The sequence below is a fragment of the Cyprinodon variegatus genome, unplaced genomic scaffold (assembly GCF_000732505.1).
Source record: "Cyprinodon variegatus isolate N-32 unplaced genomic scaffold, C_variegatus-1.0 Scaffold24, whole genome shotgun sequence".
Taxonomy (NCBI): Eukaryota; Metazoa; Chordata; class Actinopteri; order Cyprinodontiformes; family Cyprinodontidae; genus Cyprinodon; species Cyprinodon variegatus.
Window position 1 is genome coordinate 412,348 of NW_015150477.1, and position 15,050 is coordinate 427,397.

A 15,050-nucleotide genomic window follows, 5' to 3' on the forward strand; every position below is an offset into this window, starting at 1 on the left:
GCAGAGGACAACAAATGGAAAACCAAGAAAAACAGGAACTAACAAAGCAAGATTCTGACAATATGGTTTTCATACAGTAAATGAGCAGCAGCTTGGCAGCGAAATGAACCTTTCCATTTCATAAAGTGCATCAGTGATCAAATGTAAACAGCGTGGGAGAAAAAAACATGGTGCAAAAACGCATCGATCAGAGCATTTCACGACAAATATATATGGTGCAAATATGCCGTAATTTGGTTCAGTTATCAGTATGATGCAGAGTCTGTGACATTATTTAGAGTTTTTTTTTTTTTTTAAGAGTTCTGTCTGATGGCAGTGGGAAATAAGCTGTTGCAGAATCTGCTGCACCTGCATCGAATAACGAATATTTGGCTGAGGGGGTTTAGGCCTATGCAAAACAGCCGGTGGGGACAGTGCGTCTCCTTTTTATATTCCACATCTGTAGGATTCAGGCCAGAAGACTATGATACTACGATGTCCAGAAGGTTGACTAAGTGGCTGATAATCATTTCGATATTTTTTGCCCAAAATTTCGGATAATTATTCTACTAGAAAACCCATTGGTGACTTTTTCAGTCTGGCAACTTTTTATCAAAAATCTGGTTCGTAGAATAGTCCCTGATGCCTTTTTAAAACAAATGATTCTCAGGGTCCACAACATCCCAGATATCCTCCTTACCTTTCTGCTCCTTGTTATGCTGGCAGGATAAGCACAGGCTTTAGTCCAGCATTGTTTGTCTCAGCTCCATTTCAACAGCTTCATTTAGTAATCCACCTCTTTATGTAGAAACGTTTAGTCGAGCAGAATCTCCTTTTTTTTATAGCTCAAAATTTTCAGCTCACATCTGCTTCCCTTTCTTGTCTTTTTTATACAAAAGTAGGAAATGTGAAAAGTAAAATATAAATATGAGTTGGTTAAATCTATTTTAATAGGATTTAGAGTGCAATTATTGTTTTTTCATATCAAGGAATTTATGTTTTCATTGTAATCAAAGGCTGACATTTTAAAAAGCTTTCAGTTAGAGAAGATGCTCTTGGAGTATATAAAAGCCTCTCAGGGATGCCACCAACAATAATAATGACAAAATTTATTAGTGTGAAAAAGCAGCTGGAGGTATATAAACTACTTGCCTTTCTCTCTAATTTAATGTTACAATCAGATCCCCTGATGTTTACTGCTTGACTCCACCTCTTCATCTGATTCTTCATCTTTTCTCAGTCCTTTCAGAGAAGCCCCCCCTCTTCCCCCCCCCCAGCTTTCCTTCAGCTGCTTTTAATGTCTGTTAATATGCCATCATCCTCCCGGTATATTTGCTCTGTTCTACATGTCAGCTAATTCACCCTCAATAAAATCTAATTGCAGCCTAATTGTGTAGTAATGAGTCCAGGGAGCGACTGTAGGGCGCGAATGCAGATGTTATTAACTGAGGGAGGAGGACGTGGAGTGACAAAATGATTTTGACTCACATTGATTTGGAGAATGCACTGTTATGCTGGATTTTTTTCCCTCCAAAATTAAAAAGAAGCTGTTAAAATGTCAGAAATTTAACAGCCACTTGTGCAGTTGTTATTATAAACTGTGACAGAACAACACAGACTTAATTTGTTGGATTTCCTTAAAGGGGAGTTTTCCAATTTAATGAAAAACTGATTACCAAATGATTGTGTCTGCTGTGTGCAATAATGGAGAATTTTTTTTCATACATTTTTATTGAATTATCATTTTAAAAAAAGGGATTTTTTTGTTTCTTCTGAAACATTTCCATAAAGGGCAAAGGCAAAATGTCCAAGAAAATAGTCTGTCTGCCTATCATGACATTTCCCTTTAGTGCTTTAACACTAAAGGGAACACTAGTAAATCAGGAGGAGGAGGCTGTAATGGTCAGGGAAGTGACATAGAGGTCATGGTTTTATAAAGGAAATCATTTTGCACTTTGACAGTCATGGTTGGATTTTTCTAATAGCCAGGGCCCAGTATTAACCCCCCAAACATGGATTTAAGACATAGTCAATCTGTTTAAATAAAACTTTTTAATTTAACAGATTAAAAACCACCTTCCTTTTTCCAGTACCCAGCAGCAGATCTCAACATTCTGAAAACAGATTTTTACCTCAGTGTTAGTTTTGTTATAAACATAAAAAATATCTACCAATAAATAATTAGTGTTTTTACAATATATAATTAGAAAACCATGTAGCTCTCAAATTACTTTGATCGATCATGCAACTGGGGCTTTCAGGTTCTTTTCCAATAAAAGCTGGAGATAGCAGCACTGCCCCCGTGGCTCTGCACCCATAGGCAAGTTTAGGCAATGTGTGCATTGATGATTTATTCTAAAACATGATAAAAAGACATAATATGTATATGTTCAAATTATCTTTTAGATAATATTTGCATTTTAAGGCAAACATACATTTTAAAAAGGTTATTATACAGTTGAAGCAAATTAGAGAGGACGACAAACCAAACAATGGTCCTTTTTTGAATGTGGGAGGAAGGCTGTGGTATGGGGTGGGGACCATGCACGCACATAGAGAACATGAACCGCACACAGAGAGACTCCAGGGCAACAAGGTAACGGCACTATAAACGCACCTCTTTGCACCGCAAAAAAAGATTTGATGTGAGGAAGCAATGGGTTGCAGTCTGGTTAAACTTGTAAATAATTTGGAAACAATTTTGACCATTTGCCAATAATGCAGATACAGCTAATTATACATGCATAACCCATAAGAACAAATCCAGCACTCTAAAATCCAGCAAAATCATCAGGTGAAAGAGTCAATATTCTTTTCAGATTCCAAATACATGTGCAGAAACACATCCTGACCCTCCGATATCACTCACCGTTTCTGCAGTAGGTAAAATGTGGTGCACTGTTCATTAAATACAGATGATCTGAAGAAATAAAAATGGTCAGAGGTCATAGCTGCCTTCAGTGTGTACCTTCAAAACATGGCTGGGAAACTTTTCACCAGCTCTGTTGGATTCGTTTTTCCAGAGGAACTCTAACATGTTAAGGTGCTAGAACAGGCTTATTTTGTCACAGACAGTTCATATTAGTCCAAAATGCAGGTCTTAGTCTGGTCTAATAGGGCAGTGGGGACCTATTTTTTTCTGAAGGTGATAAGATGCATGAAGCTGGTCCAACAGCCATTTCTGGCCCTTGGAAGGTTTTTAGCTCCCTGCTGCAGACATATACTTAGAAGGCATCTCTGATTTCCATGCATTTTTAATGCAAGGCCGGTGAGACCACACAGAGGCATGACACTGGAGTTACATCAGTCTATGGCTGATGACACCGACATGCACAAACCATGCTTTTCTGAGTTTCAGGGCCTTGAAGCCCAGCACCAGTCCCTCCTCTTAAACCGGCTGCTGATGTAAAAAGGCAACGGTCCATTAACTCACTTGTTTGCACAGCAACAGTGAAAAGTGTGTGTCACAAGTGGTTCACATGATTCTCCCATCTCAGCAGGAGGTAAAAGCCGAACCGGTTGCCTGTTTATTAGATTGTCAAAGTCGCGATGAAGCAGCAGAGTTGGCATTTGGCTTCTGAGTATATTAAACAGCGTGAAGCAAATGGGTTTTTCTTTTCTGTGTGACTAGAGATGAAGTCTTGTCGTAGTTTCAGGAGCCTTCCGGCACAATTTGTGCACAAAACAACCCCCAAAAAGCAAGCCTATCCCCTAAATGCATTCTAGAGATTCTAGGTGAGAAAGGCAAACCCATTTGGCACTGCAGGACATGGCAGCATTGCAGAGTTTCTTTGTGATTTGAAGGAGGAGAAATTCAGGTAAATAAAGAGAAGGAGGTTATTTTTTTCTTCTGAGTTAAGGAAACTGGTCTGTGTTTAGTTAAAAATGAGACAGAACAAACTAGGATGGTGGAAGGAAAAAAAAAAGTCTGAATGACATAATTTTTTGGTGTTAGTGCGTATTTGAAGGGAAGATATTTCCCAGTAGATCTTATTAAAGACTTGTAGTCCCCCTGCACACGGCCTGTAGAAAAAAGGGCCAGAGGGACAGAGATAGCGATAGAGAGGAGCAGCTCTTATTTCTGCATAGATAAGTGGCAAAGCTGCTCCAGAAAGACGGCAAGAGAGGGAAGGCGGATGGAGTCTAAGACAGAGATAGGCAGGGGAAGATAAAGAGCAGCATGGACAGAGAGAGTGGGCGTTTGTGAGTGGGAAAGTGTGATCACGGCTTCAGGAGGCAAGACAGAATTTCACATCTGAGCGATATTAAAAACCCACGTGGGGAAAGGAATTAATGCAGCATCAAGTTGTTAATGTAACACTAGAAATCATATGAAATCTTTTAACAAATTCTGAAAACATTATGCACAGTCAAGTATGTGTCTGTTTTTTGAGGAGTTTTCACATTTCAAATTACAAACCCAAAACAATCATTGTTAAGCTGGAAGACGTCCTATTAGACTTAGACTTAGACAGATTTTGTCAGTTTGTTACACAAGTGTAAAACAAAAAGAAATTTCGTTTAGAACAGCTCTCTGGACAATTTAATCTTTTTTTAAAAGTGCAGCCTTGAAAAAAAGTAAAATAAATAAATAAATAAAAACAGTAATATAAATATATGACTGTAAATTTGTAATTCTAACATTTTTTATTAACGATAAAAACACCTAATAGAAACTTTTTTTATCTTCTACAAATACAGTTAGTCATTATACTTTATTTGGTCTATTTTAGCAAAGTTTAGCTGATAATTTCACAAGATTTCATCATTTTTGAAAAGGAGACTTACATTTTTTTTAACATTATAGCTATACTTACTGTAAATATCATAAAACATACAGATTTATTTATCAAACCTATAACATACTGAAACACACTTTAGGCCAGGCTTGCCCAAAGTCGGTCCTCAAGGGCAGCTTTCCTGCAGGTTTTGGAGGTTTTCCTGCTCCAGAACACCTGATTTTCATTGACAGCTAATTAACAGATGTTTGCTAAACTGCAACGGGGACAAACCCTAAAACCTGCAGGACAGCGGCCCCTGAGGACCGACTTTGGGCAGGCCTGCTTTAGACCTTTACCAAAAAAGTAATACAACACTGGATAATGTGTCTTAAATAGATTCCTGGTAAATTATTGGTCAATCAGCAGCATGTCAAACCTTAATACAGAATATTTATATCTGGTAATAATAAAAGTTATGCTTTAAACCTTTTGGTTTAAGATGAGAACATCTGCACTACACCTGAAGTTTCACCTCAGCATCTAAAAACCCTCTAGTCTGTATGTTTAAAGACATTGAAGCTGTAACTTTAACTTACAGATGCAATTGATCAGATCAAACTTTCCTTTGTTAGTGCATATTAACGATGCAGCCATAGTCTGCTTCTTTAATATGTGGGTTTGAGGTTTAAATCCTGGTTTTATCAGAAAGGGCAGCTAGTGTAAAAAGTAATCATTTCTGTGAGCAGGTATGAATATTTTATAGTTGACCCCTTAATAAGGGAGAAACTGAAAATAAAACTGTCACTTCTGTCTGGCAGGGGAAGTTTACCATCTCTGTCCACCAGAGGGTGCTCTAACATATCTGCTGCTCTACTTAAACAGGATCTGTTGTACAGTAGCATATGTGTGTGAGTACGTGTGTATGGCACAATGTACAGACTGCTCTGTTGTCTCACTAGAAACTCTAGTGTGAGAAAAATCTTACAGAGAAAATGCAATTAAGCTGCAGAATATGATACACTCTTGTACTCTGTGTATCAAAAACAGCAATACTTCATTTAACTCACAAAATCAAAACAGCGAATGCAATTTTAAAAGTTGCTAGGTCTAGTTATTACCCTGCATTTTAGCAGGACTAGAGTCCTTTTCCGTCCTTCCCTCCTTCTGAGACTAACTCACTTCAGCTTCTTTGATGCTACTGCAAGAGCCGTGTGTAGGCCTCAGAGTGTGTGTGTCTTATTGTTTGATGAAACTTTATCTACAGGCACACATCTTTATCCCCTCGTGCTCTTAATCCGCAGTACTGTAAAACACACACCTATTCACACCCGTCAACACACACTAAAAACTGCACGTGCTTACACTATTCACACAAACACAGAGGCACACCATCACTGTACCACATCCCTGGGAACACAGAGAGGTTTCTATAGCAACAAGCATCTTGCTCCGCTAATGAACCGGTTGCCTTGGCGACCGTGTTGGCTGTGCTCGATCGGAGTAAGAAGAAGATGTGATGTTAGTCCTCTGCACAAAACATGTATAAATAAAGAAACCGGGAGCAGATCTGATTTGTTTTGTGGAGCACACACAGAAATGTGTGTCAGGGTGTGTGTGACACTAAGATCAATGACAGACTGAATGAGCGTTCTGTGAGCGAGGGAGCGCTGGCTGTCTCTAATGCAGTCAGACGCAGTGTGATCCCTGCATCTGGCTGTACTCTGAGTGGGCCAATCATCTCACTGCTGCCTGAAGGTCAGGAAGCTTCACAGCTTCACACTGGGAGCAGAGAGAGAGAGGAGGAGATGGATGGAAAGAGGAGGGCTGCCAAAAACTGCTGCTTTGGTAGCAGGGTTGATATTTCTGTTACTCTTAGGTGACTTAGCCCTTGAGCCATGAGGCATTTTGTCTGTTCCCAAATCCACAAGAGACTCTAAAGTGGCTGATATCGTTTCTGCTGATCACCAGAAATCCTCCACTTGAACCTAAATCACTGTCCCCTCCACCTGGTTTAGAGGTGAATAACTTCAGCATCCTGCAGTCATTTGCAGCATCTCCTGGCGCAGGGCTCCAGTCTTTGTGCAACTTTAATATATTTATTGCCCACACAGGTATGGGTGGTAAATATCTGATTTAATCAGATATTATTTGGACTGTAATATATTGTTTATGAACACACGCCCTACTGGCTGGTGTTAGAATAACAAAATAATGTCTGAAACGAGCTCAAATTATGGTCAAACAGATAATTTTGCACATACATGGAATAAATTCACCACAACTTCCATTCAAAATATAAGATTTTATTAACAAAAATCATTCAGCTCCAAGTCAAACATATTTCAGATAAAAAATCTTGACTAAAAACTAGTGAAACTCAACTAAACTAAACTACTATGTACAAAGAGGAAGAGAAAACACGGTTGAAAACCATAATCAATGAGATGATGTAATGATATCTCAGTTTAGCTGGATTGTGTGTTTGAGATCCAAAGTTTATCTTGTAGAATTAGGGATGTAATCAAATTAGCTGTTCACTAATTTAGTGCGATTAGAAAATTTTCAAACCAATTCACAATGCAAATCCATGAGGTGAATAAAACTTTATTTGGCCAAATTATGTTTTGTCAAATTATTTGCTTAATCAGGAACATGTCAACGTTAGTTAAATGCTTCTTTACCCTCTTGGAAATGGCTTGCAGCAAATGGATATAAGGATTCCAGTAAATACTTTTTGTCATAAATTAGTAATAGAAATGTAATGAGCATATGAAAAAACCATAAACACTAACATTATATTTGTGTTTAAACCCTTAGTGAAATAAAGCTTGTTTTAGCTTGTAAGGAAATGGCTCAAAATCAGTAAACACATGAAATGATCAAAATCTTCACAACATATTTTTTTAACTAGAATCTGTCCCTAACTGTGCCAGACCTCATACCTCTCCCCATAACTGTTTCGGAAAGTTTGAGTTTCCTTTAGGATTTAGCAGCTTAGCATGGCGGGGGGTGGGGTATGGGGTACTTTGTCTTATGTGGCTCATACCAATGGAAGGGCTTCGTTAGGAGGCTCTCTCCTCCAGTCCCGCTCTTACAAATGGTCTATTTTGCAGCAATTTGGTTCTAAAATGTCGACCATCAGAACTTGGCCTTGGTCATTCTGGAGATCTGGGGCTTGGGAGAAAGAAATCCTGTGTGGTGTGACGTTGTTGTCCTCGACACAGTGGGGGGACTAGGCACACCTCTGTGGGAGGTGTCCTGAGGGAAGGTTTGCAGTAGCTGTGGATCAGAACTGCAACTTCTACTCCAGTGAACATGTTAAGATGAAACATGGACATTGGTCCTCAATGTTAAAATAATCTTATTATTTAATTGATTGATTGAACTTTATCGATCTGATGTTGGAGAAATTTACTTCTGTATTTAACCCATCCCCTTGGGGAGTAGTGGGCTGCCATCGTGGGGTGTCCGGGGAGGAGCAATCGTGGGTTAAGGGTCCTGCTCAGAGACCCAGAGTGGCATGCTGTGGGAGTGGGGCTCAAACTCAGAACCTTTGGATTCCAAGCTCTATTCCCTATAAGCACTAGGCCACCACTCCCCCCTTATCAAGGCTCATGGCCCAACACGGTTTAGGGTCAAAGCCTGGAGCCGGAAAAGGTCCATTAAATTTAACGTGAAAAGATATTTAAAAATAAAAAAAATTCAAACTAAATTGAAATACTGTAAAGATTTAAAGACACAGAGTAATATATGAAGCTCAACAGTGGCCAAAATATGTCTTAATGTGAAATAATTGCTAAAAACTGAAAAATCATAATTCAAATATAAAAAGGTATAACATAATAATACAGCTTATAAGAGCTTAATAAGAATCCTAAACTTTCTGTTATTCTAAATGATATGAAAACTAAGAACATCATGACAAAGAGCAACAAAGAGAAACAAATATATATATAGATGACATGAGATATTTTAAATTGAGAGTTTTGATTTGAAGTAAATGACTCATTCAGCTTAGGTTTAAAGTCTCTCTATTCATTATTAAAAGGGGTGTCTCTGGCTTTAGACATGATGCTTTTAGCCTGCGTCCGATAAAAAGATAAGATCTTTAAGACATTCTTCAACACAAATTTACCTTTTTGCTCTTTTGTTTTTATTTCTTTCTTTAAACTATATGAAAAACGGTGGATGCAGTGAAGATGTTTAAACACACATGGAGGGCATCTAATAAGCTGAAACAAATAGAATGCTAATCTAAAAAACACTTTCATTAGACGCAAGGCCCCAGAACTGAGTTCAGGTACCATGTTGGATTTTATAGGCTTTTCATTAAGGGTGAAAAGCGTTGAATGTTACTCTTTATTTTTCAAGTGTATGGATAATTTCATCCTAAATGAGTCGTTTTTCAAATTAAAGGGTATTTTTTTTATTTGGCTTTATGCAGAATAATGCAAATCAGAGCCTGATTGATGAGAATAATGCAAAGGCTTCAGCCTCTTCATATTCACTAACTGCTTTTGAAACTGCTTTGGAAACATCTATATGTGTTTGTCCTGCAGAAATGTCTGCGGTTTAACCCCGATGCCACGGTATGGAAGGCCAAACAGCAGGTGCTGTGTTCTCTGACCGAGTCCCTGCGAGACGTCCTGAACTACGGCCTTTTCCAGCCAGCAACAGATGGACATGACGCTAAGTTCCTGGAGGAGGAGAGACCCCTCAGAGAGTACCCACAGTCTTTTGAGAAAGGGGTGCCATATTTGGAGGTACTTATTTAACCTTTTGTTGACACTATTTCAAAGAAAACACTCTACACAACGTGAAGTACCTTGTGCTGTCTGAGGATGGCACTACTGTTCTTTAGTACGGCAAAAACAGATTGTATATCATACATATGAAACATTTTCTTCAGCAATGACAGTTTCTCTGTGCAGTGTTAACTGCATTAGACTTATAATCTTTCACATTTATCAAAACTAACAATAAGGATGTTTAAAGAAGCCATGGAAAATACTGTAACACAGTATTTATACCTTTTGGTTTTTCACAAGTAATGACTTCAACCCATAAGCTCTCATTTATACTGTTAGAATTTGGTGTAATAGACTGATACCAGGTACAGAATCATTTTAAATGTGTTTCTAGATTAAACAAATGACATAATTAATAAAGTCCACCTGAGTGTAAATTAACTTGGTATAGATGCAGCTGTTCTCAACCTCAACAGCTGAAGTAGGACAATCTGGTAGGATCACTATCTAGGAAGAGGTTTGGTAATGATCTTTACTGAAATAAGTAAATACAATTTTTAGTTTGATGTTTTTCATCAGCCATGTAGAGAACAAAGCAACCAATCTGCAGAAAATTCTCTAAACAGATCCGCCATAGTTCATTTATTTGGCATAAAAAACAACATAAGGGATATGGAAAACTAAGATAACACACCCTCAAAGCACAAATCTCAGGTCCAAACACAGAGGTGGTAGCATCATGCTGTGGGGATAGCTTTCTTTAGTAGAAACAAATGGTCCAACATATTCTCATTATCAGTTCGTATGAAATCGTACGAAAAGTTATGCACAGTATTTCGTACGTTTTTGACGTTTTTCCTCGAAAAAACAGATCAGTGCGCATGCGCAGCCAGACAGACGAAAAAAGCAGATCCACGGACGGATGTAAAACTGGGAAAAACAGTGCAATAATTACTTCTTGATGTCTCTAACTACGTTGCTTGCTGTTTTGTATCTTAGGGTTAGGGTTAGGGTCAGTTGTATGTTAAATAACCTTAAATGAACAGAAAGAGTTACCGCAGGACCATTTGGATTAAAGCAGATTCATGTGCTACCAAAGTGTTGACTCAGATCAGTGAATTTAAATAAATGCCACATTTCAGATCTTTATTTGTTGAAAAATGGAGAACCATATTAAGTCCTTTTCAATCCAAAATTATGATCTGCTTTATCAGAAATCCATTAATGACAGAAAAGTTCAGAGGAAGCGAAACAAAAACTACATATCAGTTGATATGATCAACTTCTGAATCCTTTACATCATCAGCGAGGCTATTTAAATAGAAAATAACACATTTTAAGATTATTATCTTAACATGATATATTTTTGTCATAATTATTTTATCGGCTATTGATGAACAAAACATTTTGCTTTATTCCACGATTTTAAATCAAGAAGGTGTCATGTTTTTTATTTGAGTACATTTGGTCCACAGTTACAGCAACTGGCTTTTGAACTGTTTGATTTGAATAACCTAAACATTTCTCTGAGAATAATGCAGACTTTTACAGAAAAGAACTGAACTCTTTAATGATTCCCCATATTTCAAAATTGATTAACTTTATTGATATCACAGTGGAGAAATGTACTCATTACATCAGCTCAAATAGTCAAAACAGAAGAAGGATGTGCCAAAGGAAGAAAAAGGTACATGGGACATATACAGTATATGTCCACATATAACAGCTTTTTAAAAAAATTTTGTAGCAGGAATATTATACAGGGTTGTTGCACAGGGATTTTACATGGGTATGTATAAAGATGTATAGTTATATATATAATTATTGCACTGGGTGTCAAATATAGACAAACAGTTATTGCACAGGGTATGAAATAGTAATTGCACATTATATATTGCACAAGTCATTGCCTTTGTAGTGTTGCATTGTAGAGTCTGGTGGCAGTAGGGATGAATGACCTGCAGCAGGGCTCCTTTTTACAAACAGGGTGCAAAAGTCTTTCACTAAAGGAGCTGATCAGCTCCTCTACAGACTGGTGCAGAGGGTGGAAGGTGATGTCCATGATGCATGTAAGCTTGAACAGCATTCTCTTCTCAGCCACTTCCTCCACTGAGTCCAGAGTGCAGCCTTGGACAGAAATGGCCTTTCTCACCAGTTTGTTCAGTTCTTTCTGTCTCACTCTGCACTGTTAGGGGCCCATCAGACAACAACGTAGAGCAGGGCTGATGCACAGAGTGAAATCCACATCTGCAAAAACATCTTATCCTATATCCTACATCATACCCTTGTGGAGGAAGACAGTTTCTTCCTTTGTTTTCTTCTTCACTGGTTGATTAAAATTGTGTTTTGTTTTTCTCTGTTTCTGTTGCTGGCTTAGTTCCGCTATAAAACCAGGGTTTACAAACAGACCAATCTAGATGAAAAGCAACTGGCCAAACTGCACACCAAGGTATGAAATCTTAAATTCTGACTTGATGATATTGAAATCATTTCCTTGTTTTTGTATTAGATTTGACCGTTTTGATGCTCCCTCCTCTAATGCAGGCGAGTCTGAAGAAATTTATGGATTACATCCAAACCAGCACTGTGGACAAGATGGCCAAGTTCCTGGACAAGGGCCTGGATCCTAACTATCAGGATCCTGACACTGGTGGTGAGGACAGCTGAACAGCTGATGTTTATTTCCTCATTTTCCTAACAGGTTTACTTGACGTATATCAGCTTTTAACAAATCCTTACAGGAACAAATCCACAAAAAATTTATTAAATCAATTTATTGCCGCTATCCTTGCAGAAATGACTGTAGACAGTAAACTAATATTAAAAATACTATAAAAAATGATCTATATCCTTTTACAGAGGCATATATGGATGCAATATTTTTAGGATACTGTTTCTGCATATCGGTGATGTATTTAAGCAGCTGGATGAACTTTAACTTCTTATGTATCTATACTTTACTCCATTACTTAGTTTTCTTCCTACCTCTGACTTCTACTCTTTACAATTCCACACAAGTATCTGTACTTTCTATTCCTTACATATTTAAGACAAACGTTACTCGTTACTCTTGGCTTCGGTTTAATGTTTATAAATATTTATTTCACGTCATGTGGGCCATCCAATGCAGATCATTGGCTCCATCCACATCTAGTGAAAACTAGTGTGATTGGATCTATAGAACGCAAACACTCATTGGTTAGCTAAAGGAAATCATCAGAAGCAAGCAGGTGTTCTTCAAACTGCAACCATGAATTGTCTATACCATGCTACAATGATTCAGAAAAAGATCTTAAAATGTCTAAAAGGTCGGACACAGGCGGAGCGTATCGGGAGACGGGGACCAACAAGACCTTCCTCATCCTTGGCCCTATCTCAAAGAATTTTCCAAATAGTCATAAAATTTAGCTTTCATTTCATATAGCAGCATCTGGCTGTTTTTTTTTTTGAAGGTTACTATATACTTTTAAACTTTAAATAGTTTTTGGAGCACATACTTTTTCACTTTTACTTTAGTAAAGAGTTAATACTTCAACTTTTACCAGATTGTTTTTAAACTGCAGTATTTATACTTCTATTTAAGTACTTTTAACACTACTGCCTGCCACTCATGGGAGCAAGTGTCAAAACACAGAGGGAAGTCTGTATTAAAGGCTGTGATGCATGTTCTTACCTCACAACACACGGGGGCGCCAGAGAGTCATAACAAAACAGTAATATGCTTATAGTGTTCTTAAAGTCCACAACAACTGCTCTAAAAGACAGTAGTAGGGTACTGCTTGGGGAAAAAATGAACGAAAATTATTATAGCCCACCAACCCAGACTTTCCAGAGGTCAGAAGCTGAGTTTCTTTAATTGAAGATTATTCATTGTGCAATTTATGTTTGTGTCAAAAGGCTGCATTTCCATTTAGGAAAGGAAAAAGAACATTTACAACGGAAGTCCTTCCTTCCTTCCTTCCTTCCTTCCTTCCTTCCTTCCTTCCTTCCTTCCTTCCTTCCTCTGAGTAAAAATGTTTCTTTAGCGTCATCAGGATTAGAATTATGTTTATAACCACATCAGCTGCATAGACAACCAAAAATGTCATAAGATATTAGAAAAACTGTATTGAACTACTGCAACATCCTGCCAGCACAATTCACTGCAAACAATGAGATGCACTAATATTATTCCCTTTATCTTTGAAATAAGGAGAGTAGACCCAGATCGCTGTTTTTAACAGATAGTCACAAATAACATTCTCTGTTTTTTTTGTTTTTTTTGTAAAATGAAAAAAAAAATATAGAGACGACCAATGTTCTTTATCTTCATTTTTTTTTTATCACAGCAAAGGTTGAAAGGTTTGGTAGAGTAGAGCCAGACCAAGTAGAGCTGGTAAGAAAGAACAATAAGTGTCATGAAGTCATTTAAGACCAGACTTGAAATTTTCTGTATGTTTTATTGAGATCAATTTAGACATATTTAGGCTCTAACTGCATAGAGCTACTGAGTAAAGTGGAACTCTGTTTTTTTACTATTCTGTAACAGTCTTCGATCATCCCTCAAGTTTTCATCACTTTTGTTTCCAAGCAGGAAAACTTCTATGACCTAATATGCAGCCAAAGTACAAAGATATTGTAACATCATCATCATCAAGATGTTTTTAAATGGCTGAAATAACTCTGGCTGCATTTAATGGTACCAGTGATATAATAGAGACACACTCAGTTCTTCTGATACCAACTCAGTTCTTGTTTCACAGCAGGAACTCAGGGGAGCAGTTTCACTGTCTGGTTTTAAAGATATTAAAACCTAGTTTTATCTTACAGGGTTAAAATGAGCCTCTGAATAGATTGACTTGGATGTGCCCCTGATTCAAATTCTGAAAATACCTTCAAAGCAAAGTTCATCAGCGGGTTGACACATCCTTCTGTTGCTAAATGTGACCCGTGTGTTGTGTTGTTTTCAGAGACTCCTCTGTCGCTGGCAGTGCAGTGTGAGCCAGGTGGAGGAGAGGCCATCCGGGTCCTGGTGGACAGTGGCGCTCACATCGACTTCCGTGCCAAAGATGGACTCACGCCGCTTCACAAGGCTGTTCGAGGCCACCGCCATACAGCCCTGCTGGTAAACATTCCCCAATGTTTGCATCCCTCTCTTAAAAACTTAACCTTCAGTGTCCTAAAAATGAAACGGAGAAAAACGCATGACAATGACTGCCTTTTTATAACAGCCTTTTACATATACATTGTCCTTTAATATTTTTGTTTTTCAAAATACATCCTTATCTCCACATTGTGAAGCAGCTTAGAGTTTTATGCTTCCTAACAGTTCCTGTTTGGGTCTGGGAATGTGCAGTCTCACTTCCCGCTCCCCTTATCCTGCAGGTCCTGCTCTCTCTGGGTGCTTCTCCAGACTATAAGGACCGGCGGGGGCTGACACCGCTTTACCACACTGTGCTAACAGGGGGTGACACCTCCTGCTGTGAAACACTGCTTTACCACCACGCCAATCTGGGCATCAGGGACGAGAACGGCTGGGATGAGACGCATCAGGTACGTTTTTCCGCACCAGAAAATAACAAAGATCACAGATTTTGGGCGGGGCGTAAAAAACAAAGAAAGA

At 38.2% G+C, this 15,050-nt stretch overlaps 1 protein-coding gene across 2 annotated transcripts in view; it reads left to right on the forward strand.

Annotated features, from left to right (window-relative positions):
- The window catches only part of shank1 (SH3 and multiple ankyrin repeat domains 1), a 124,860-nt gene that overhangs the window by 52,103 nt on the left and 57,707 nt on the right, over positions 1 to 15,050 (forward strand). For both annotated transcript variants that reach the window (XM_015394012.1, XM_015394019.1), the window contains exons 3-7: positions 9,260 to 9,463; positions 11,826 to 11,897; positions 11,993 to 12,101; positions 14,398 to 14,552; positions 14,813 to 14,980. In XM_015394012.1, the coding sequence (XP_015249498.1) occupies positions 9,260 to 9,463; positions 11,826 to 11,897; positions 11,993 to 12,101; positions 14,398 to 14,552; positions 14,813 to 14,980 (708 nt within the window). The remainder of the gene's footprint in view (positions 1 to 9,259; positions 9,464 to 11,825; positions 11,898 to 11,992; positions 12,102 to 14,397; positions 14,553 to 14,812; positions 14,981 to 15,050) is intronic.